This window comes from Hordeum vulgare, chromosome 6H (assembly GCF_904849725.1).
Source record: "Hordeum vulgare subsp. vulgare chromosome 6H, MorexV3_pseudomolecules_assembly, whole genome shotgun sequence".
Taxonomy (NCBI): domain Eukaryota; kingdom Viridiplantae; phylum Streptophyta; class Magnoliopsida; order Poales; family Poaceae; genus Hordeum; species Hordeum vulgare.
The window spans coordinates 74,968,078-74,994,229 of record NC_058523.1 but is presented as its reverse complement, the minus strand read 5'-3'; the positions used below and the strand labels follow the sequence as shown (position 1 = coordinate 74,994,229).

Here is a 26,152-nt window from a genome sequence, read left to right as displayed (position 1 = left end):
TATCATCGGTATAAAAAATATGAACTCAAAAATTGAAGCGGCAAATTCATAGAGCTAAGCTAATAGGGCAAATTCATAGGGTCACTAATATGTTTTGTTTCTAAGCTATGTTTTAGTCTTTTGCTTGATATTACGTAGCATGTATATGTTCTGTTTACATTATTAAATTTATTCCAGCCCCTTCACCCGACCCACGAATTGTTGATGTGGAGTCTGAGGGAAATTTGTTTGCACATTAGTTCACATTGTTAAGTTTTGGTTGCAGCATGTTGTGATTGCTATATTTTTCTCCTTGATTATCTATTTTTTGAAGTTTCTTTATTGTTTATATTAATGTGTGCCTTTTATGTGTTACCACTCTTTGTAGGAAACAAGAATACACTCAAGCCGGAGGCACGAATAAAGACCAACCAAAAAGAGAAGAAGATCACCCTCACAATTTATCTTCTTAAACATGGTGATCACCATGGAGGAAGAAAGACATCTGAGTTTGTGAATGAGTTTTCAAAATTTAATGGGAAGAGATATTAATTCAATGCGTGGTAGGAAACTTCAATCCATGTTTGTAAATAAATAAGCTCAGTATGCACTTAGATAAAAAGAGAAGGAAGAATGACTTTTGTCTTATTAGTGGGGTATGTGAAATAAGATGCGGGTCAACAAAAATAAAGCCAACAGAGAGAGAGAAATGAAACAAAGTAAACAAAATAATAGAACTAGAACGATATTGTTATACAATCTCGTAACAACCGTATGGGCATTCTACTAGTAGGAGTAGAAGATACAAAACTGTACTTAGCATCACCATTGACAGCCCTCACACGCTACCCCAAAGTTACTTGAACCGCTTGAGATTTCAGATGACAGCCACAAAGCGTCACAGTCCATGGTCCGCAATAATAGTGCGCCAGTGGAGCCGGGAGATTGGAAAAAGAAAGCAAACGTAAACATCAGACGAAGCTCGCACGCACGCGTGAGCGTGACAAGGGCAAGTAAACGCCCCCCAGGTCAACAAGGAGACCGCACGGATCAATCAACCACCCCGTCCATTAAGCCATGCATCAAGCCAGGAAACTGCGCCTCCCTTCCTACTCCTACACCTACACCTAGGCCCTCCACTTGGCCTTTGTCTACACAACTGACTGAGACCACCATGATTGCTCTCCATCGCGACCGCCTTTCGGCACCATCTTCCAATCCCGGCGTGGCGTGTTATCTCGCCCGTAGAATCTTTGCAAAATCTTCACTTCTTCACCAACTGTTTCTTTTCTTTCTGGGATGCCCGCCCGGCTTCTCTTTCCTGTTCACAAAAGGATGCATCAACAACTGATGTTTGATTGTCTGTATCAAGAACCGGTAAGACAGGTCATGTCAGCTCAAGTAAATTGTCGCTTCAAGTAACAGTTCTAGACATACTGGATCAAGAATTAGTTATTAGGGTCTACAAAAGCAAATATCTTGTACGGTCAGTATTCAGTAAGATTGAGAAAATGACTTTGTCAGTGGGATTATAGCAGGCAGCCGTGAGTGTAACGTCATACAGTGTGAACCACCCATTCTTTTCTTTGTGCTGACAACGACTGCAAGGACCAAAGCATAGTGGGAGCATCATCTTTATTTCCCTCTCGTGGCATTTCATGATTAGACCACCGTACCATTCATGTCTTATCCAGGCAGGGCACAACATAAGCTCTGGCTCCCGTCCTGGTTTCACCAGCAAACCATGCAGACACTCCAGTTCTCAAACAAGACACAGAGCAAGAAATTGCACATACCTTCCCTTGGCCTTGCTCTCCTGTTGCTCATCTCCTTGGCCTCTCAGGCCAGTTCCTGCACGGAGCATGAGAAGGCCTCCCTTCGCCAGTTCCTTGCCGCGCTCTCGCGGGACGGAGGCCTCGCTGCCGCATGGCAGGATGGCATGGATTGCTGCAAGTGGAGAGGGATCACCTGCAGCCAAGATAGCATGGTCACCAATGTCATGCTGGCTTCAAAAGGCCTTGAGGGGCACATCTCGGAGTCCCTTGGAAACCTCCCCGTGCTGCAGTATCTTAACCTCTCTCACAACTCGCTCTCCGGTGGCCTACCGTTGAAATTGGTGTCGTCCAGCAGCATCACCATACTTGATGTCAGCTTTAACCAGCTCAATGGAACACTCCACAAGCTGCCATCTCCAACCCCTGCCCGGCCTCTCCAGGTACTGAACATCTCGAGCAACTTATTTGCAGGACAGTTTCCATCCACCACATGGGAAGCAATGGAGAATCTGAGAGCACTCAATGCCAGTAACAACAGCTTTACAGGGCGCATACCAACTTATTTCTGTAACAGCTCACCGTCCTTCGCTGTGCTTGATCTGTGTTTAAACAAATTCAGTGGCAACATCCCCCAACGACTTGGTGATTGCTCCAAACTGAGAGAGCTCAGGGCTGGGTACAACAACCTCAGTGGAACACTTCCAGAGGAACTCTTCAATGCTACTTCATTGGAGTGCCTCTCTTTTCCTAACAATGATTTGCATGGAGTACTTGATGGTTCACACATAATCAACCTCAGAAATCTGTCTACTCTTGATCTTGGAGGGAACAATTTCAGTGGCAATATTCCAGATTCCATAGGCCAGCTAAAGAAATTGGAGGAGTTACATCTGGACAACAATAACATGTCAGGGGAGCTTCCATCAGCTCTGAGCAACTGCAGAAATCTCATAACAATTGACCTCAAGAGCAACCATTTCAGTGGAAACCTTACGAAGGTCAATTTCTCCAGGCTGACCAATCTAAAAACATTAGACGTTCTGTACAACAACTTCACTGGCACAATTCCAGAAGGTATATACTCTTGCAGCAATCTGGCTGCATTGCGGCTATCCGGCAACAACTTAGGTGGGCAGCTTTCACCACGAATAGGTGATCTGAAGTACCTCACTTTCCTGTCACTTGCTAAAAATTCTTTCAGAAATATCACAGATGCACTTCGGATCCTTCAGAGTTGTACGAACCTTACCACCTTACTCATTGGGCAGAATTTCATGGGAGAGCTCATGCCAGAGAATAACAAACTTGATGGTTTTGAGAATCTTCAGGTGTTAGACATCGGGGAATGCCCCTTGTTTGGAAAAATACCTCTTTGGATATCAAAGCTAGCAAATTTAAAGATGCTAGTATTATCTGGCAATCAGCTCAGTGGACCAATACCAGACTGGATAGCAACCCTAAGGTGTCTCTTCTATCTTGATCTATCAAACAACAACCTTACAGGAGAAATTCCAACAGCACTAGTGGATATGCCAATGCTCAAGTCAGAGAAGGCTGAATCCCATCTGGACCCATGGGTCTTTGAGCTTCCGGTGTATACTCGCCCTTCACTTCAATACCGCGTACCCATTGCTTTCCCTAAAGTGCTAGATCTAAGCAACAATAGTTTCACTGGTGAGATCCCCCTGGAGATCGGTCAGTTGAAAACCCTCCTTTCAGTTAATTTCAGCTTCAATGACTTGACAGGACACATCCCACAATCAATATGCAATCTCACAAACCTGCTGGTGCTAGACTTGTCCAACAACAATCTCACAGGTGCAATCCCAGTTGCATTGAACAGCCTGCACTTCCTTTCAAAATTTAACATTTCAAGCAATAACCTAGAAGGGCCTATTCCATCTGGAGGCCAGTTTAATACATTTCAGAATTCCAGCTTCAGTGGGAATCCAAAGCTCTGCGGATCAATGCTCCATCATAAATGTGGTTCCGCTTCAGCACCTCAGGTCTCCACAGAACAACAAAATAAGAAGGCTGCGTTTGCAATTGCATTTGGCGTGTTCTTTGGAGGCATTACTATTCTTTTGTTGCTGGTTCGTCTGCTTGTCTCAATCAGGGTCAAGGGTTTAACAGCCAAAAATGCCATGGAGAACAACAGTGGAGATATGGCAACCTCATTCAACTCCACTTCAGAACAAACATTGGTGGTGATGCCAAGATGCAAGGGAGAAGAATGCAAGCTCAGATTCACTGACATTTTGAAAGCTACGAACAACTTTGACGAGAAGAACATCGTTGGTTGTGGAGGCTATGGATTAGTCTACAAGGCAGAGCTACATGACGGCTCCAAGCTGGCAATCAAAAAGCTCAATGGTGAAATGTGTCTGGTGGAAAGAGAATTCAGTGCAGAGGTCGATGCTCTCTCCATGGCACAGCATGAAAATCTTGTGCCACTATGGGGTTACTGCATCCAGGGAAACTCAAGGCTCCTCATATATTCCTACATGGAAAATGGAAGCCTTGATGATTGGCTCCATAACAGGGATGATGATGCTAGCTCATTTCTCGACTGGCCGACACGGCTCAAAATCGCACAAGGAGCAAGCCTGGGCCTTTCTTGCATTCACGATGTCTGCAAGCCTCAAATTGTTCACCGTGACATCAAATCCAGTAACATCTTACTAGACAAAGAATTTAAAGCTTATGTTGCAGATTTTGGTCTAGCCAGATTGATCCTTCCCAACAAAACTCATGTTACAACTGAGTTGGTTGGCACTATGGGTTACATTCCCCCCGAGTATGGGCAAGCGTGGGTTGCTACCTTGAGAGGTGATATATACAGTTTTGGGGTAGTCCTGCTTGAGCTGCTCACAGGAAGGCGGCCTGTTCCAGTTTCGTCTACAACAAAAGAACTTGTCCCATGGGTTCTACAGATGAGGTCTGAGGGAAAGCAGATTGAGGTCCTGGATTCAACACTTCAAGGAACGGGGTATGAAGAGCAAATGCTGAAGGTGCTTGAAGCCGCTTGCAAGTGTGTCGACCATAATCAGTTTAGGAGGCCAACAATCATGGAAGTGGTCTCCTGCTTGGCCAGTATAGACGCTGACCTTCAGACATAAAAGTTAGCCAATAGGTTAACCTTACAGTTGGGTTTTGCAGCGCCCAACAGGTTCATTTTGAGCTTAATTTACTTTTCTAGAAAAAGCCTTTTTTTAGTTCATCTTCCTTTCGGGTGTTTCTTGGAGCATTATTCGTGTTAAGCCTCCCAAGAGTGTAAAAAAAGAATAAACGTGTACAATGATTGCCTTGTTTTCACAGTGAAACAGTAAAAGTGTTTTGTATTCAAGTGCAGATATCAGCTGCTTGCTTCGGATGAACTGATTTACAAACCACCAGAGTTTGAGTTGGATTGATTGATCCTGCAGTCTGCAGATGTTTGGTCCACGCATGAATTGAATGGATATGACAACACAATACAACTACGATGTTTAGAATGTCAGAAAATCATCGTGCATAACAGATTAACATTATGCAAGTAGAGTCTTTGCGAAATCTTCACAAACTGTTTCTTTGTCGAACGCGCACTTTTTCCTGTTCACAAAAGGATGCATCAAGAACTGATATTTTTTGGTTAGTAGTGAGGAAAGGTGAGATTTGTTCGGGGAAGCGAAGCCAGTAAGACAAGTGATGTCAGGTCAAGTAAATTATGGCATGCTGTAATAATTATATACAGATTGAGTCAAGAATGAGTGGATGCCTACAAAAGCGATATTTTGTGAGGTCAGTATTCAGTAAGATTGGGAAATTGACTTGTCAATGGATTATAGCGGGAAGCCGTGAGTGAAACGCTAGAGTGTGAACCAGCCATTATTTTCTTTGTGGGGACTATGACTGCAAGGACCAAAACATAATGGGAGAAGATCTTTCTTCCCCCTCGTGGTATTTCATGATTAGACCACCATTGATGTCCTATCCGGCAGGGCACAACACAAGCTCGGGTTTTCATCCTAGTTTCACCAGAAAACCATGCAGACAGTCCAGTTTTCAAACAAGACAGAGAGCAAGGAATTGCACATACCTTCCCTTGGCCTTGCTCTCGTGCTGCTGATCTCCTTGGCCTCTCCAGCCAGTTCCTGCAGGGAGCATGAGAAGACCTCCCTTCTCCAGTTCCTTGCTGGGCTCTCGCGGGATGGCAACCTCACGGCGTCGTGGCGGAACAATACAGACTGCTGCACTTGGGAAGGGATCACCTGCAGCAGTCCCAATAGGACGGTCACTGGTGTTTCACTGGCTTCTCAAGGCCTCGAGGGGTCCGTCTCGCCGTTCCTTGGCAACCTCACCAGCCTCTTGCACCTCAACCTGTCGTGCAACTCGTTGTCCGGTGGCCTGCCGCTGGAATTGGTGTCGTCCAGCAGCATCACGATCCTTGATGTCAGCTTTAACCAGCTCAATGGAGCACTCCATGAGCTGGCATCTCCAACCCCTGCCCCACCTCTCCAGGTACTGAACATCTCAAGCAACTTATTTGTAGGGCAGTTTCCATCCACCACATGGAAAGCAATGGAGAATCTGATAGCACTCAACGCAAGCAATAATAGCTTTACAGGGAAGATACCAAGTCATTTCTGTAACAGCTCACCGTCCTTCGCTGTGCTAGATCTGTGTTTAAACAAATTCAGTGGCAACATCCCCAAACATCTTGGTGATTGCTCCAAACTGAGAGAGCTCAGGGCCGGGTACAACAACAGCAGTGGAGAAGTCCCAGATGAACTCTTCAATGCTACTTTCTTGGAACACCTGTCTTTCCATAACAATGATTTAAGTGGAGTTATTGATGGTGCACACATAACCAAGCTCAGAAATCTAGTAACACTTGATCTTGGAGGGAACAACTTCAGTGGCCAGATTCCAGATTCCATAGGACAGCTCAAGAAATTGGAGGAGTTCCATTTGGACAACAACAAATTGTCAGGGGAGCTACCATCAGCTCTAAGCAACTGCACGAACCTTGTAGTAATTGTCCTCTCGAGCAACAAATTCAGTGGAGGGCTCCCCGAGGTCGATTTCTCTAACCTGCCAAATTTGAAAACATTAGACCTTATGGACAACAACTTCACTGGCACAATTCCAGAAAGTATATACTCTTGCAGCAATTTAACTGCACTGCGGCTGTCAGGCAACCAGTTAGAAGGGCAGCTTTCACCACGAATTTGCGATCTGAAGTACCTCAGCTTCCTATCACTTGCTGAAAATTCTTTCAGAAACATCACAAACACACTTCGGATCCTTAAGAACTGCAAGAACCTTACCACCCTGCTTCTCGGGGAAAATTTCAGAGGAGAGCTCATGCCAGAGGATGAGACACTTGATGGTTTTCAGAATCTCCGTGTTCTTGGTATGGGAGACTGCTCATTGTCGGGAAAAATACCTGTTTGGTTATCAAAGATAAAAAACTTGGAAGTGTTATTTTTACATGACAATCAACTTACTGGGCCGATACCTGACTGGATCAGCGACCTAAACTTCCTCTTCTATCTAGACATAAGAAACAACAGCCTCACCGGGGAAATTCCAACAGCACTGATGGATATGCATATGCTGAAGTCAGAAACGGCGGAAGCCCATCTCGATCCAAGTGTCTTCGAGTTACCTGTTTATAAAGATTCATCACTTCAATACCTTATATCCACAGCATTCCCTAAAGTGGTGGATCTAAGCAGTAATAAATTCACTGGTGAGATACCCCTCGATATCGGTCATTTGAAAGTCCTTCTTTCAGTCAATTTCAGCTTCAACCACCTGACAGGACATATACCACAATCAATATGCAATCTCACAAAACTGCAGGTGCTAGACTTGTCCAGCAACAATCTCACAGGTGGTATCCCAGCTGCATTGAGCAACCTGCACTTTCTTTCAGCATTCAACATTTCAAACAATGGCCTAGAAGGGCCTATTCCATTTGGAGGACAGTTTAATACATTTCAAAATTCTAGTTTCGATGGGAATCCAAATCTCTGTGGCTCTATGCTCACTCACAAATGTGGCCCAGGTTCAACACCTCTAGTTCCAAGAAAACAAGGAAATAAGGTCATTTTTGCAATTGCATTTGGTGTGTTCTTTGGAGGTATTGCTTTTCTTTTGTTGCTGGGGCGTCTCCTTGTCGAAATCAGGATAAAGGGTTTTACAGAAAAAAGTCAAAGGGAGAATAACGGAGGTAATGAGGAAACTTCATTCTACTCGAGTTTAGAACAAACAGTAACGGTGATGCCACAAAGAAAAGTAGAAGAAAACAAGCTCAAATTCATGAACATTGTGAAAGCCACGAACAACTTTGACAAGGAGAACATAATTGGATGTGGAGGATACGGATTAGTCTACAAGGCAGAGCTGCCTGATGGATCCAAGCTGGCAATCAAAAAGCTCAACAGTGAAATGTTTCTGGTGGAAAGAGAGTTTAGAGCAGAGGTTGATGCACTCTCCATGGCACAGCATGCAAATCTTGTACCACTCTGGGGTTACTGCACACAGGGAAACTCAAGGCTGCTCATTTATTCTTACATGGAGAATGGTAGCCTGGATGATTGGCTTCATAACAGGGATGATTATCTCAAATCCTGTCTTGACTGGCCGACTCGGCTCAAGATTGCACAAGGAGCGAGCCTGGGCCTTTCCTATATCCATAACGTCTGCAAGCCTCATATTGTCCATCGTGACATCAAATCCAGCAACATCCTACTGGACAAAGCATTTAAAGCTTATGTTGCAGACTTCGGGCTAGCCAGATTGATCCTTCCCAATAAAACACATGTCACAACTGAGTTGGTTGGCACTACGGGTTACATTCCCCCTGAGTATGGGCAAGCATGGGTTGCTACGTTAAGAGGTGATATCTACAGTTTCGGGGTAGTCCTGCTTGAGCTTCTCACAGGCAGGCGGCCTGTTCCAGTCCTGTCTACGTCGAAAGAACTTGTCCCGTGGGTTCTACAGATGAGGTCTGAGGACAAGCAGATTGAGATCCTGGATCCAACACTTCAGGGAACAGGGTATGAAGAGCAAATGCTGAAGGTGCTTGAAACTGCTTGCAGGTGTCTTGATCATGATCAATTCAGGAGGCCAACTAGCAAGGAAGTGGTCTCCTGCCTGGCCAGTATAGATGCTGACCTGCAGACATGAAAGTCAGCCAAGAGCCCATAAATTCCATATGATAGGTCGTATTGTACTTTACAGAGAATAGATGCAATTTTACCAGCTTCGCTAGAAGCACTAGTTGTGATTGGCCTTACCTTTTTTTACAGCGCCCAACAGATTCGCATTTTGAACTTTACATGTGTGTTCTAGGAGAGTTCTTTCTAAGTTCATCTTCATTTCGGATGCTTCTTAAATTATAATGTATGCTCAAGCTTCACAAGCTTGGGAAAAATAAAAAGCAAGCGATATTATTGCCTTGTTTTCTCGGTGAAAAATTAAACTGTTTTCCATTGAAGTGCAGATACTATATGGTTTCAGGCTTTCAGCTGTTTGCTTCAGATTAATGGATTCGCTTGAAACTTGAAACCAGCAGTGTGGGAGTTGGATCGGCATATACTACTGAATTTTGGTCCAACCATGGAATTGAACGGATTGAGAACACAATGCCGCTACGATGTTTGGAATGTGAGCAACTCGCTGAGCATCGCAGCACAGCACATAGCCACTGGTAGCACAGAGAGGAATGGAGGTAAAAAAAAAAGCGCCAACCATGTGGAAGGATCCAGGCGGTAAAAAACCACGGACCTTGCGTTGCATCATGATCGATGCGACTCACCGAGCTCCCCCGACGGCCACGCTCGCTGCCCTATATAACGATATCCGTGTTGGCATTTCGCCAAACAGGTTGAACGCGCCAAGCTGCTGCGGTCTGCCGAGAACGCTCCGTGGCGTTCCCCACGGCGGCTCCCCGAGGACGGCATTGCGCCGGAGGGATAATTTCCTGTACGGCACTTGGGATCCTGTGAAGCAGCGGCGGCAGCTCCCGTACGGTGGCAGGAGCGGAGAGGAGGTACGAGCGCTGGAGGTGCGGCTCGTCGGAAGTTTTTTTCCCCTTTTCTTTTGAACTGGACTCGTCGTCGTCGGGGGAGCGGGGAGAGGAATATTTTCTTGCTTTGGGCTTGGCAATTCAAGGTTGGGCCTAAAAAGGCTGCGCATGGCAATTCCTGATTGGCTTTCTTCAGACTTCAGGGCCGTTAATTCTCAACTCGGATTGAACGACTACAATTTCCACAACACGGAGTAATATATTAAAAAAAAAATCTTGAACGGGTGCGCTAACTCTTTTTAAAATTACTAGTAAAAATGCCCATGCGTTGCCACAGGTAAAAAATAAAAATATATATATAGACAATTGAAAAAAATACCACTCAAACAACTTTGCAAGTAACTAAACAACCATAACAGAACAACATTGTTCGAACAATTAATACTTTTAGTTTGTAAATCTCATTAACTTTTTCAAAGAATATACTCCCTCCGTTTCAAAATATAAGACCTTTTAGAGATTACACTAGGAGACTACATACGGAGCAAAATGAGTGAATCTACGTTTTAAAATATGTCTATGTACATTCGTATGTAGTTCATAGTGCAATATCTAAAAGGTCTTATATTTAGGAACGGAGGGAGTAATAAGTAAACATGGATATTCTTCCAAGTTGCATGGTCACGATTGGTAAACTCACACATGCAAGTGGAAAAAAAATTTATTGTCGAAATAGAAGTACAGTAGTTATCCAAAGTGTTGGGATAAACTTTTTGAATAAAATGGACGAATGATTTCAGTTTAAGTGGCTCACAAAACAGTGCAATTACTCCCTCTGTTCCTGAATATGAGACATTTTAGAGATTCTACTACATACTACATATGAAGCAAAATGAATGAATATATACTCTAAACTATGTCTATAATGAAATCTCTAAAAAGTCTTATATTTAGAAACGGAGGGAGTATATCTCATTGTTGCATGCTTAAGGCTCAAATCCAAGAATAGCCATGCATCCAGAATGAAGAATAACCATGCAAATCATTAACAAAATCATTCAGAAAGATTGGATGCTTGTACTTAATTCAGAATTCACAAACACCAAGAGTCAAATCACGCACGTTGGTAAGGTTCAAAGCTTTAGACATATTTCACTTAGCTAGAACTAACAAAAGTAAAAGCAAACTAAATCGATGGATGGATGATCATGCCTGGTTGTCAATTAGTGCATAGTGTTGGATAACAAGATACAACTAACCAACAAAAAAGGAATTTGCTACTTAAATTGGTTCATGGTTAAAAGAATAGAATACTTAGTACTTGGAAATAAAGATGGACATCAGCGTACAGGTCATGAGCCAATCCAAACGATCATTGATAGCATCAATTAACGGACTGGAATGTTTGTATATACAAAAGCGGCCTTTATATATAAAAACCCTCCGTCCAAGCTCAGGCGACCAGTAGCCACTGCCGCTAATTATGTTTTTCTCTCTAGACAACAAACCAACTGTGCTCAAGGAAAATAATGTAGTCATGGCCAAAATTTGTTAAAAAATAAACGTGGTCAAGGCCAAAGTGGACCAACTCCTCCTACAAATTGGGCTACCTCAGCTTCTTCAATTTCATATTATAAAGTGGTGAAAACAAAAGACAACTGGTCTGAATGACAAGTACACATATTTATTTAATCAATTGTGCACCTTACTAAAATAATAATTGAACATCATCGATCCACAAAAGTGAGGGAACGAAATGTATGGCAATAAGCATAATTTAAGAATAAGCCACTGAAACTGAGTTGGTCGCCAATATACATTTTTTACATCAGTTACACACCAAGTTAAAAGCAGGTATCTCACAATACTAACAAACTGTAAATCTTCCTATTTGAGAAGCTCTTCATATGTTTAGCAATACCTATATGTGTGTACATTTGATTCCAGCAAAGTCACTATCTCCATGTGCTTCCAGATGGGCCTGGCTATGGAGATGGTGCTTCTCGTAATGGTGGTGAGCGCGGCCATTTGGCTGTCAGCTCGTTGTCCTCAATCACAAGCATGTTTCTCGTGTTGATAGGGACAACCTCCTTTAATCTGCATCACCTTTACAACAAATTAAGCTTTTGAGTAACTGAGATTAAACTGCACTTTAATACTTATGGTAGTTAAGCTCCAACCTCGTCGTGTTAGGCTGCGTGTGCGGCAAATTAAGTGAAAATGAAACATAGAAGTATTTGAAGTAAATCTGTAAAATTTGCCTTGCGGCTCGTGATTAATTCTAATTTGAGAGGTCCAGAGGTTCACTCTATGAAAAAATTAAGATTGCAACACAATATTTGCTGCATAGACCCTCATGTAAACATGAAATGATTAATGCAAAGCATGTCTTACTGTCGACCAAAACAAACAAACACAAAATTCTGCTAACAAATATGCAGGTTTGGCGTGAATACAACTTATTTTATTTCAGGCCAAATGAAACTATAGACGATCATGTATGTTTCACAGAAATAAATCAGGCCAAATTAAACAACAACACGATCATTTAATAAGCAAATTTCTAAAACTCGCTTCTAGGATTTATAGTTAGATTTGTAGGAAAACATTATATGAATCTTGTCTTATCTATTTAAACATCACCAGTCAATTGTGAGGTCTTCTGTCGTACATCACGGACCATGTAACTGAAGGAATTTATGCATCTAATGTACTCCAAGCAGCTAACTATATGGCCATGGCCAAACGATTTAGTGTCTCACTTTATGATCTACCAACATAACAGTACATAATACACAATTAAATGTCAAATGTATGAAAGAATATTCAAAGTTTAGTCATCTTAATAATAAAGAAAAGGAAGAATGCTTAGATACACTACATGTAGACAATCAGAGGTATTCAAAAGAACGTATGGGTAATTAAAATATGTAGCTCATCTTAATAATAAAGAAAATGAAGAATGTTTCTATATCTGACTCATATGCAGACAATCACAGGTATTCAAAAAATTTATAGCTCACGGACATTGATTCAAAAAATAAGGTCAAAATGCACACCACAAGTTCAAACTTGGTAGCTAACAGTACAAGTCATGTGTCAAGTGAAAAAAAATCAATAAGCATCAAGCCTTTTCATCTCTAAGAGATGCTGCCAGCATTGGTCACTGTATTACGTTTGCGCTGTTGTTTAAGTAACTACTAAGATCACAGTGACAACTGAGGAGCAATACCTATTTTTACATCAGATGTGATCCTTACTCGACAAATTCTTCCAGACCCTATTAAAATTAAACAAAATATTTTTTACACTAGACATATTCAGAGTATAGAGTGGAAAAATAGAGCGTAATACATAGCAAATTTGTGATATAAATTGTTCTGCATCTGTGTGCCTAAGGAAGTGGAGCGAATTTTTGGTCAATGATATGGAATGGTCACCAAGAGATACTTCACCAATGTCCTCCAGCACCTAAACCTGGATATAAGGATCCTTGGAAGGTACTAATGTCCTATAAAAAATGAACAAAAAGTGTGGTAATCGTGTTTCATCCTCCAAAAACAAATGAAACTGCAAATATACATACCAGTGTTAAATTTATGTCCAGCTCTAAGATATATTACTTAATGACTGAAGGGTGGCTCCTCAAGTACTCTTTCTCTGAAAAATCGAGCTTTTCTTGTATTTCATGAGGAAGAACATGGCCAATTTTCCATCTAAAACTCTGAATAGTTTCTACTGGTTTCAGCAAAAGAAAAAAGTCCTAAACAATATCAGGAGCATAGGACCTTCAACTTTACTCCATAGGGAGTCGTCCTCACCCAGTTGAAGCTAGCAAGCACCTCAAAAAGCATACATACCTTGCGGCATCTATGGTGACAGCGAGGTGGGGGGGTGGAGAAACAAACATTCTTCAAAATCTAAGTGTGGGATGTTTATTTGTTTAATTCGCAGGGGAAATCACTTGATAATCTTCTCTAGACATTACAACAAACATCGATACACAACTAACATCAACATATGTACCTCCGCATGACACATCTCGGGAAACTACATGGCGTTGTAGCACAATCACAAGCGGCGAGGAGCAGAGCACCAGCTCATGGCGGGAACTCAACTCATCATGCGGACGCTCGGTGACACCGCCAATCCCCACCCAACTACCTAGATCGACCGGGGAGACGCTGGTAAGAAGAAGATCGGAGAACTACAACCACGCGACATATAGCAGAGCAAAGATAACTAAAATTGAACACAAGAAAATTCTCCTGTAATGAATTGCACACGAAACCGACAGCTCAACATGTAAATTCTGAATTGCACTTGACGCTAGCAAATTTTTACAACGTGGATGCAAACATCAACCAGAGAACCTAAACTCAAAGAGAAGAGAGAACTGCACTAAACTGTATTTTTGCACATAAAAAATCTGAAACAAAAATGCAAAAACCTTGAACTCCATGACACAGGAATCCATAGAGCAGAGCACCACACTACGGTCTTCTTGGGGAGTCACCACCGACGCCGCTGCTCCTCTCACGCTCTCGGGCCCACGAGACCCCTTCCAGCCTCGTGGCCACCATGGGCGCCATGGTCGATGACACCGAGAAATTAGGGGAGGGTATGGTCATGGGGATGGGGGTATTAACACCGAGAAGGTACACGATGAGATGGACACGGCGAACTGCACGACTTCGCCACCCTGTAATCCTTGTCGCGGGGCGGCTGGGAACCTCGCATGGATATTAGTAAGGGGAAGTCAGCAGAGAGCACGCGCTGATGATCTCACTGTCGATCTTAACGCGGAGAAGAGGGAAGAAGGAGCGTGGCGGCTGGGCCTTGCGAGATCCTAGGCTGGCGGCTGGGGGTGCTGGATCTCGGGTGCGCATGGGTCGTCGAGGTCGGCGCGAGTGGGTGGATGGGTGGCCGCTGGTGGTGCCCAATGATGGTAGAGAGGGAGGTGGTTGGTGGGGGTCAAAGGTGGGGGCACGGGGGCGTTGTTTAGACGCCCGACGACGCGCAGTGAGGCGGGGGAGGGCGGGGCATGGCAGGAGGTGGCCGGCGGCGCGCGGTGCGTTGCTGGAGGTGGGCGGAGGCGGCGGTGGAGTATTGCGAGGCAGAGAGTTTTTCCCCTTCGTACTGATTCAATTTGGACTATGGGTTGAATATAGGAAAATAGAGGGGCCTTTTTGCAAAATTACCGTGGCGGACGACAGAAGCACTACGTGCTTTATTACACTTCTTCTTCGGTACAACCCCCCCCCCCCAAACACAAGGACGGCTGAGATTAAACGATACCCCTTCGTAACAAAGGGCAGGATTGTCTTTTCCCCCCGTCCCGACGTACGCGCGTCAGCCCGACGGGCGCCAGCTGACGAAACGGCGACGTACAGGAGCCCCGGTATACGCGTCATACCCGCGTCCACCCGCTACGACGTGGCGTCTTCATGTCGGTCTGACCGCGGTCAATCCGTCGGTTCCCGAGACCGCGACATTAATTCCGCGCTGCGTCGTCAGTTCGCGTCGGTTCCCGACGCCGCCGCCATTAATCCCGCGGTGCGTCGCCAGTCCGCGTCGGTTCCCGAAGCTGCCGCCATTAACCACCGCATCGCCAGCTCGCCGCGTCGATTCTCGAAGACGACATTAATCACCGCGTCAGCGCCCCGTCGTCCGATGCGGCCGTTAGCCCGTTGGTTCGCCGCCTCCCGAGGCGACGCCATTAATGGCGGCCTCGTCGTTAGAGCCCAGTCGCGTCGGTTCCCGAGACCGTCACCGCTGGCCCGTTGGTTCGACGGCTCCCGAGGCGACGCACATTCACTCCGGGGGAGTTACGCCGGCCAGCTGCCCCTTCGCCTCCCCTCCCGCCGCGGCGCTATATATACACGTCGTCCCGCGGCTTGTCGGCACACCCGTCGCTCCCCTGCTCTCCTTCTCTCCCCCGCTCTTCGTCGTCCCGCCACAGGTCCCCGTCGTCCCGACGTTCTCTTCCTCCCTCCCCCGTTCTCCGACGTCCCGCGATGGATAATGCCGGCGGCAGCAGCTCCGGCGGCGGCGGCACGCCGGAGAGCAACTAGCCCCAGAGCCTCGACAAGCCGCTGACGCAGGAGCTATACAACTTCGGCCTCCTAGTCCCGCCGGGGTGCCGCCTTGCAAAACCGTGGAGGATTTGCAAGGACGGCTATCCGCGATGCCGGAGCAACCCCGGCGGCCGCTACAACACCCGCGGCCGGCACGCCTATTGGGACAGGAAAAACTACAATGACGTCATCAGGCGTTACCGGCAGGCGGCGGCGACAATGGCGACGGCGTCCCACGTTGCCGTCGGGCGGCGATCCCCCACCCACCGCCGGCGGCCCCGGTGGTGGCCCCGGCTGTCCCGACGGAGTACGAGGTGCCGCCGGAACAGTTCGTCCTCCACGAGGACGACGACCCTGACGACTCGCCGGGGCTACTCGTCGCCATGCGGGCGTCTCAGGCAACGGCGGCAGTGGCCGCGGCGGCGAGGGAAGAGGCGGAGATCGCGGCGGCGATCCAGGCGACGGCGGCAGCGGCGGCAGTGGGGGCAAACCCGCCACCCGTCGGCGATGACGACGACGTCGACTGGGACGCCCTCGCCAACGGCTCCGACGACGACGATGACGGCGGGGACGGCGACGGCGCGGTGGACGGCCCCGCCGTCGTCTACGTGGACTCCGATTATATTAGGATTTTTAGAATTTAATAATGTTTAATTAAATTTTATTATTAGTTTCTTAATTATGTTCGAATGTAATCGGGAACCATGAAATTTTATCTAAGTTTATTATTAATCTAAATTCAGTATTTATATTGTTATTATTATTATTATTTATTCGAAATATTTAATTTTTTTACATTAATTAACTAAATATTTAAATTTTATCTAATATATAAAATTTACAAAAATGAAAAAAACCAAAAATAAATAACTTATAATATTTCTTAAACGATATAAACATTCATGAGATTATATTAAGACGTAAAAAAAATTTAAACGATATAAACATTCATGAAATTATATTAATTTTTTTTTCTTAAATAATATATAAATAACTTATAATTTTCTTAAACAATATAAAAACGTAAAATATTTGCCCAACTTTTGAGGGAACCGGAGAATGGATATGCAATGATTCCACGCAAAATTTCTACGAAATCGGAGACCAAACGCACGTTGCGTCACGTCCGGCTTCTGTTTTTGTCGGTTTTTAAATTAAAATTCATAAAAAAGCACGGATTGTCAGAAAATTCTAAATTTTGACGTGCCGCCTTGTGAAGTTCATCGTGAAGCGCGGAAAAAAATGAAAAAAAATTCATTTAGGATAGTTGCAAGATGGCGTTGTACCACCCCTTCCGTCCATACCAACACATATGGGTTGCACATGAAGTACATGCATGCATTCATGAAATTCACCCAACTTTTGCCGGCACCTGAGAATGCACATGCAAAGATGCCACGCAAAATTTCAACGAAATCGAAGACCAAACGAACGTTGCGTCACGTCCGTCATATGTTTTTGCCGGTTTTTGAATGGAAATTCATAAAAAAAGCACGGATTTTCAGAAAATTCTAAAATTTGACGTGCCGCCTTGTGAAGTTCATCGTGAAGCGTGGAAAAAAATGAAATTTTTTCATGAAGGGTAGTTGCAAGATGGCGTTGTAGCACCCTTCCGTCCATACCGACACCCATGGGTTGCACATGAAGTATATGCATGCATTAATGAAATTCACCCAACTTTTGCCGGCACCTGAGAATGCACATGCAATGATGCCACGCAAAATTTCGATGAAATCGGAGACCAAACTGTCACATCCCTGACACCTTAAGAAAGTTAGTCTTGTGCTCATGTCTTCTTTGCATTGCATCTAAGAAAATGTCAACAAGAACAAAGAAAGTGATGAAGGAAAGCTCAAAAACCCTAGCCACTTCTTTAAATAAAGGAAATCTCAAACTAGTTAAAATCAATTAACCCAAAATGGCCACAAGAAAAGTTCAAACTTTCTGATAAATCATGGAAGAAAATGAGCAATGAAGAAAACCATTTTCTTGACATTTTAAACATTTTAAATAAATGCAAAAAGCTACTGGCTTCAAGTTTTAAATTTGAAATCAGAAACTTTAAACTTTCAAAAATATTGAAAACTTTGGGAATGGTTGGAAATATTCCAACAAATATTCTGGTGTGTTTAAAATAGTTTTTACAAACTATTTGGGAGTAAAAATAAATGGTAAATCAGTGAAATAACAAAACAGAAACAAAACAGAAAAGAAAATGAGAAAAACTTACGTGACGCTCACCTGGCCCAGCCCATCTCCTTCCTGTCGTCTTCCTTCCCCGCCAGTGGGCAGCAGGAGGTGGCCACCGCGTACTCCGGCGCGGCCACGCACCTGTGCGCCTGCCTGGCCGCCGCCTCGCGCTGTCAAGGACGGGGATAAGCTCCCCGAGCCCGTGGCTATCCATTCCCCAGCTCATTCTTCATCCTCTCCTCTCGGTTCCCCCGATCCCCTCTGCCGCCATGGACAGGAGTTCGAGCTCGAGCCGCCCGTGCCCCTAGCCATAGGATCCTCTTTCTGAGCACGCCGTTAGCTCCGCCTCGTCGATCTGGTCCTCTCTGCAGCAGCCGAAGCCTCCCCGAGCCCTCCAACGCCCACGGCACCGTCGTCTTCAACCTTCGGCCGCCGGCGAGCTCTGCTCGATTCGTCGCCCTCAGCCCTTCCCCGAGCCATCTAAGCCCTGCTCTTCACTCCCCGTGAGCATGCGGTCTTTTCCCCTAAGCTCTCCCCGTCGATCCCCTCCTCTAGGCTTAGTTCCATCGGAGCCCGACGAGGACCGCCGCTACAGCTCGTCGCCGGCAGCCCTCCGGTGAAGTGTTGGTCCGTCTGAGGCTACCAACAGCCTCAGGACATCATGTAGATGCGTTAGGTGCCCAGCCCCGAGCGTTTTGACCCCGTATTCGATGGCTTCGACGATGGCCGAACTTGGTCGCTGCCAAGCTCGTCGCCGGCGTTGATTCCGTCCACCCCAGCCCCTGAGGCTTGTCCCATCGTGCGCGCCATCGAGTGGCCGTTCCTCCCGTGGTCTCTGCCGTGAGTTTGGCCGTCGGAGGTGAGTTTCCGATGCCCTCCACCGTGTTGGTGGTCGCCGGAGGCTCCCCGCCGGCGAGGACGACCTCGCCGACGGTGGAACTCAGCTGGCATGAGCCACTGACGTGTGAGGCCAGCCTCTGGATAGTTTAGTAATAATAAAAATAAATCAGATAAATTAATAAGACACTGACATGTGGGTCCAGTAAGATTAATCAGCTAATTAAGTTTAATTATAATCTAAAACTGACCAGAGACACTGACCAATGGGTCCCATTGGTCAGGTTTGACTTTCAACGGCCAGTTGGACCTGCTGATGTCATGCTGATGCAGTAAAAGGATTTTCCAGTATAAAAATAATTCCAGAAATGTTTAAAACTTCAAAAATTCATAGAAATTAATCTGTAACTCCAATGAAAATAATTTATATATGAAAAAGTATCAGAAAAATTCAAGGAATCTGAATATGCTATTTTCAATCATGTCTGAAAAAGATACAGAATCCAAACATGTAGATTAATGAATAAGTCAAATCTTATAAATACTTTATAAATGGAATATGGAAAATATTTAAATTTCACTATGATTGACATGATCAAATACAGTTCTAAATACAAACCAGCAACTTAACATGTCATCTCATGCATGTTAACATCAAGTTGATCTGAGCATCAGGTCGAATCAATTAAAACGGTATCCGATAATACCTTGTTTGAAGTGATATTTGAATATGATTCAAATCAACTTCAAACCTAATACATGTTGGCTATATTAGTTTATCACCTTGCATTCTCATGCCATGCTCATGCATCATCTTGTTTGCATATGATTGTTATTGATTGATGTCATTCATTTCGGTAGGCTCCGCACCCCCGGATTCCACCGAATATCCGTCCCTCCTCTGAGCAACAAGGCAAGCAACCATTTTTGATCATCCCGATAAATCCCATGTTCTTGCTCCTGCACTTATTTATTGCATTAGGATCAAATGCTTCAACTGCTTTTGCCGCGTTAGTTGAACCCACTTCCTTTGCATGACCTATCCTTGTCACAGTAAATAGCCGAACCTTGCAACCTAGCATACCTGGTAGTTGCTTGAGCCATGATGTGCCTTATCCTGCTATGCATGCTATGCTTAGAGTTGTGTATGGTCTGTCATCTAGGAGATGAACAGAAATGTGAAATTGTGTTCGGTAGGCAAAGGTTGTGTGTTGAACCTGATTTGGTAAAGGTACCGGTGAAAGGTTGTGTAGGAGTACATGGCGGGTTGTTTCATTGGAATCGTCCTTAGGAACTGAGTTCCATGTATGTAATCCAAGACTAGATACTACCACACGTTGGGATACTTAATTGACCCTCTCGACTTATTAATCGCTTAGTACTCGGTCCAGGAGTTGCAAGTAGTTTCTGGTGTTTATAGTCATGCTGGAGGCCGTGCATGGTGCTGACCTGAGAGGTGGGCCGTGATGCGGTAGGCAGTGGCACGGTGTACCAAGTGGCACCCGGATGGTGGGCTTGGGAACCCTGCGCACATCGTTTGAGGCCGTGGCGGAAACCCTGACCGGACTTCCGTACAGGTTACTCTCAGATAGGCGATAAACCTGGACTAGGTACTAGTGTGGTTAACGGTCGTGGCCGACTCCCTCGCTAGGCTTCCGCTTGAAGGTTGCCGAGGTGCATGACGTGCACATGGCGATAAGTGGCGAGAGCGTGTGTGACGAAGTACACCCCTGCAGGGTTATGATCTATTCGAATAGCCGCGTCCGCGGATATGGACTACTTGGAGACATATGTGTTCATAGATAACTTCAATGGCTACTCATAAAATTGTCAATATAAGCGTGAGTGTCGTGGACGGCAATTCTGTATGGAGACGGAATGATTCCACGATAGTGTATTGTTGTGGTGTTAGTGGACTCGTGTGCGAGAAATCAAGTTGTTAAAATTATTTCAAAATGCAAGTTGTCTAGCCACGAGTCAAATGCTGGCTTTCCGCATGAAACCCCACAATACCTTATTGATACATTGCATGAGTAGATAGTTATCCTAAAGTCTTGCTGAGTACCTTCGTACTCATGTTTGCTTAATAAATGTTGCAGAGGTTGCTAATGACCCTAATGGAGGGTTCTTCGTAGACATCGACGACGACGAGTAGCTGGTGTCCCAGCTACGATCTGGCCCTACGTTGGGTCTGTAGTATAGTCAGGCCATGTGCCTTCTAGTTGCCCTGTCTGTACTCAGACAGTTTAAACTCTTCCGCTGGCTTGTAACCGAATGACTGCTATTATGGGTCATGAGACCCTTAATGTGTAATATTATGTGTGTGGCTCTTCCGAGCCTCTTAAATAAAGCTTGTATGTTTATGGTTATGTTGTGATGCCATCGATGTATCTATACATATCGGTATGCCATGCGTACGTATGTCGTACTTGATATGTACGGGGTTCGATTACCTAGTCATGAACTTTAGTAGCACTCCTTACAAGGAAATGCCCCTTTGTGATCCAACGAGCCTTGGTAGTTCGCTACTGCTCCGGACACATTGGTTGACTGGCATGTGTCCTTCTTAGCTGTTGTGTCTGTCCCCTTTGGGGAAATGTCACGCGATGTAATGGAGTCCTTGTAGCTTGCTACGACTCGTCTACACTCGCTGGTGACCGACACCTGCTTTGTTGGGTCATGTATGCCTGTCCTTGTGCGGTACTACCACTTTGGTTTGTGACTAGACTTGTCGATCCGGGTTCTTTGACATTGGAATGCTAGCGACACTATTGCATACGTGAGTCAAAAGACGCAAACGGTCCCGGCTAAGGTGAGGCTGCAGCCGTGGAGTTAACCGTGCGTGAGACCGCAAAGAGATGCGATGTGTTACAGGCTGGATTCCTATGACTTAGGATCGGGGTCCCGACAGCGTTGGTATCAGAGCCTGACTGACTGTAGGATTACTAAGCCAAACTGGTCGAAGTTGAGTCTAGAATTGCTTTAGTTATATATAAGGGAATTATTTGTGGAAGGGAACATAAGACTCTTGTTCTCTTCTCAAGTTATTTTATTCTGGTCATCCTCGTCTTTTCTGCGGGAATTAAGGACTAGGTTACTCATCTTCTTCTAGGCTCGTGTTTCTGATCGGTAGATTATAGGACTACGGGTCAAGAGATATTTGGGTTTCTTTCATTCCTAGGAAAAAGGAAGTAAGTTTGATGACCAGAAAGTTGAACTTGATAGTTGAGTGGTTACGCTATTCCATTTTGGGTTGTCTCAAAATTTGTTTTTGAGCATTTACAACCGTTATGCTGCCCAATTTTGCATTCGGAGCTCTAATGCTTTTGCATTACTCTCTATTTACAGATGCCTGGTCGTCCTTCTCGACAGGTGGTACGTCTGACCAGGTGCATTGATGTACCGGGTCATATGGCCATGCTGGTTAGGGTGATGTCGGTGTGCGGTTACCGCTGGTACCCCGAGTACACAGTGGAGGAACAGTACTGAGACTTCAACCAGAGCCAGTACATCTGCACTGTTAGGGTATTTCCAGACTACCCTGGAGCTGAGAAGCCAATCCATTGGTCCTATGGGTTGGGGGTCACTGTTGACATGGCAGTACAAGATGCTGCCTATTCAATGCTGACCATTATGAGAGCGAGACATGCACTGATGTAGAATTCAGAGTTCTGCTATGTTCCGGCCTCTCAGCCTGGTGAAGAGGGATACCTCAGTGGAGTCTATTTTGATTCTTCTATGGAGGATCCACTACTGCAGTCCACTTTTAAGATGCTAGAGAATAGAGACAGGGATGCTCGTGCTCTCCGCATGGAGCTTTATGCTACCCGTGCCCGTCTGTGGACGGCTTTGACGCAGTTGGCACCGGTAGTCCAGACAGGGTATGGAGATATGGAGATGCTGAACCCTGTTAGGACCCATCTTCCAGCCCACGTTGACTGGCCAGCTATAGGAGGAGTCACCCCTCTTCGGGGGCCCCTCTTACCACCAGTCAGGGGACCAAGGCCACATCCATGTCCTTATGGATCCCAGGGATCTCGGGCTAGAGTGTTTCCTGATCCGCAGGTTGAGCTTCCAGGTCATGGAGGAAATCTCTATGAGATGTTCTATGCGGATGCCTGAGCTGTGAGCGGAAGGATAGTATGGTAGTAGCCGTACGTTCACAGTCCTGCGTGACTTGTGAAGTATGCCTGTAATGTGAAATGAATTCCGGAGGCCTAGATAAATAATGTATAGGAAGCTTGTAAGCCTCTGATGAGTAGTTTCATAATTTCAGTAGTTTGCTCTTCGGTTAAGGTTGTACTGAACTATGTAAGGGTGTGTATGAACCATGGTGTATATATAGCAGTTGCTTATTACCATGCTGTTCGGATATTCATTTCCGCATTCCGTGTGTTCAGTACATTCTTAATCCATAGCTAGTATTGATATGATTTTGGTCTAAGCTGTGAGTTTGTTTGTCAGGATGGTTTTCACCAGGTTGAACCGTGCCCCTGGTCATGAGCAAGGCAAGGGTAGTCAAGAGTCACAGGAAGACCTGCCTCACCCGCCCTCTCTAGCGGAAGTGATGCTTGAGGCAGAGAGAAATAAAAGGGAGACCAACTGACTGTTAGAGCGTATTGAGCAGAATACGGCTCGTCAGCCTAGGAATGCTGCAGTGTCCCTCAACGACTTTGTGAAGCTGAATCCTCCAAAGTTTCATCATTCCGTCGATCCCCTCGACGCTGATGACTGGCTGTGCAGCATCTCACGGAAGATTCGCTCTGCGAATGTGTGTGAGGCCGACAAGGTGACCTTTGCGGCATATTTCCTGGAAGGACCCGCCAATCTGTGGTGGGAGAACTTTGAAGCTATGCGTCCCGCTGAACCAGTAGCCACATGGGTAGATTTCAGTGCAGCTTTTCGTCTGCACCATATTCCAGAGGGCCTGATGGACAGGAAGAGAGAGGAGTTTTGTACCTTCACTCAGGGCAAGTTGACTGTGGATGTCTATAGCCGCGAGTTCGGTAATCTCGCCCGCTGTGCAACAGAGGAGGTGTCTACTGACGCCAAGAAGCAAGCAAGGTTCCGTAAGGGTCTGAGCCCTGAGCTTCGTCGTGATCTGCGCCTCCATGAGTGTGCAAGCTTTCAAGCCCTGGTCAACAAGGCGATCAGTGCCGAGACTGGTCATTCTGACTTTGAAGTCACAAGGAAGAACTCCCGTGACTTTGGCTCGTCTTCTGGTTCCGCGCTTCCCAAACGCAGGCTGTGGGTTCCGAACAGTTCTCTGCCGCCAAGATACACTCCGAGGCCATATCCTACGTGGCGCCTCAGACGAATCAGGACAACCCTCCAGCAAAAGCTTATGGTGGTCCAGCTAGCAATGCTGCACCACGTGCCAACCAAGTGATATTCTACAAGTGTGGAGAACTCAGGCACTATTCCCGTGAGTGTCCTCAAAATGTGGGTGCCAAGCAACCCGGAAAGTCTGTCGGGCAAGCCAAGTCGGGAAAAGCTTACTATGTGAAGCCAACTCCTGCACGTGGCCGTGTGAACTATGTGTCAGCAGAAGAAGCTGCAGAGGATCCCGACGTCATGCTGGGTACGCTTCTTGTTAATCATCACCCAGCGTCCATTCTCTTTGACACTGGGTCATCTCATTCCTTCATTTCAGAAAGTTATGCACAGTTGCATAACATGTCTTTTTGTGATATGCCAATTCCATTGGTTGTCCAAACTCCTGGTAGTAAATGGCAAACCTCTAGGATAACCTATGACAATGAAATTCTAGTAGACAGGCTAGTTTTTCTAGCCTCATTGATAGCCTTGAAATCTTCGGATATTAATATCATCTTGGGTATGGACTGGATGTCAGCTAACTATGCCAAGATTCATACTCATTCTAGAAATGTCCAACTTACCCATCCCTCGGGTGAGATAGTAAATGTCTCTACTCGAGTTGCCAAATGCCAACTCTATTCCCTAAATGCCAACCCTCTTCTGGAACTTGAAGACATTCCGGTAGTCCGTGACTTCCCGGATGTTTTTCCAGAGGAACTGCCAGGAATTCCACCTGGCAGAGATGTAGAGTTCGTGATAGATCTTGTTCCGGGAACTGTCCCAATAGCCAGAAGACCTTATAATATGGCACCCCTGGAGCTAGCCGAACTTAAGAAGCAACTAGATGAGGCCTTGAACAAAGGTTTCATTCGTCCTAGCTCTTCTCCTTGGGCTTGCCCCGTCCTCTTCGTCAAGAAGAAAGACGGAACGGATCGGATGGTTGTAGATTACCGACCAGTTAATCTGGTCACCATAAAGAACAAGTATCCGCTCCCCAGGATCAACGACCTGTACGATCAGCTCGCTGGATCCTTAGTCTTCTCCAAAATGGATTTGAGGTTGGGATACCATCAAATCAAGATTAAGAACGGGGACATTCCAAAAACGGCTTTTGTTACTCGTTATGGCCAATACGAGTACACCGTCGTGTCCTTCGGTTTAACCAATGCCCCAGCCACCTTCTCTCATTTGATGAATTCAATCTTCATGGAGTATTTGGATAAATTCGTCGTGGTATACCTCGATGATATTCTCATCTACTCGAAGAACGAACAAGAACATGCCGAGCATCTAAGGCTGGTATTGATGAAACTTCGAGAGCATCGCCTTTATGCCAAGTTTTCAAAATGTGAATTCTGGTTACCAGAAGTGACCTATCTAGGTCACGTAATCTCTGGTAAGGGTATTGCTGTCAATCCCGAGAGAGTTCAAGCTGTCCTTGATTGGACTCAACCTGAATCGGTTAAGCAAGTTAGGAGTTTTCTTGGTCTAGCGAGCTATTGTCGCTGCTTTGTCGAGAATTTCTCCAAGGTTGCAAAGCCTCTAACTGAACTCCTCAAGAAGGATAAAAAGTTCGAGTGGACACCACAGTGTGAGCATAGTTTTCAGGAACTGAAAAGACGCCTGACTTCCGCACCTGTGTTGCTACCACCAGATTTTTCTAAGGACTTTGTTATCTATTGCGACGCCTCGCGACAAGGATTAGGTTGCATCCTCATGCAAGATCGTCATGTGATCGCATACGCATCTCGATAGTTGCGTCCACATGAGGATAATTATCCCACACATGACCTTGAGCTTGCAGCTGTGGTCCATGCACTTAAAACCTGGCGACATTACCTTCTGGGTAATCGTTGCGAAATATTCACTGATCACCAAAGTCTGAAATATATCTTCACCCAGCCGGATTTGAATCTCAGGCAAAGACGGTGGGTTGAGTTGATCTCGAATTACGACTT

At 45.4% G+C, this 26,152-nt stretch overlaps 2 protein-coding genes and 1 long non-coding RNA gene across 3 annotated transcripts; 2 read left to right on the top strand and 1 right to left on the bottom strand.

Moving 5' to 3' along the window:
* Nucleotides 1-689: 689 nt before the first annotated feature.
* On the bottom strand, nucleotides 690-7,572 carry LOC123402287. Its single transcript, XR_006611252.1, has 5 exons — nucleotides 7,498-7,572; nucleotides 7,316-7,404; nucleotides 7,064-7,182; nucleotides 6,762-6,827; nucleotides 690-1,300 (listed from the first exon to the last, which is right to left on the bottom strand). It is a non-coding gene; the product is annotated as an uncharacterized LOC123402287 (long non-coding RNA).
* On the top strand, nucleotides 1,322-9,207 carry LOC123402286 (tyrosine-sulfated glycopeptide receptor 1-like). The gene is made up of 2 exons (XM_045096188.1): nucleotides 1,322-3,156; nucleotides 5,885-9,207. Exons 1-2 carry the CDS (start codon nucleotides 1,661-1,663, stop codon nucleotides 8,928-8,930), a joined length of 4,542 nt encoding a protein of 1,513 aa, XP_044952123.1. The 5' UTR covers nucleotides 1,322-1,660; the 3' UTR covers nucleotides 8,931-9,207.
* LOC123402285 (tyrosine-sulfated glycopeptide receptor 1-like) lies at nucleotides 3,493-5,122 on the top strand. Its single transcript, XM_045096187.1, has 2 exons — nucleotides 3,493-3,572; nucleotides 3,668-5,122. Exon 2 carries the CDS (start codon nucleotides 3,722-3,724, stop codon nucleotides 4,871-4,873), a length of 1,152 nt encoding a protein of 383 aa, XP_044952122.1. The 5' UTR covers nucleotides 3,493-3,572; nucleotides 3,668-3,721; the 3' UTR covers nucleotides 4,874-5,122.
* Nucleotides 9,208-26,152: the final 16,945 nt, after the last annotated feature.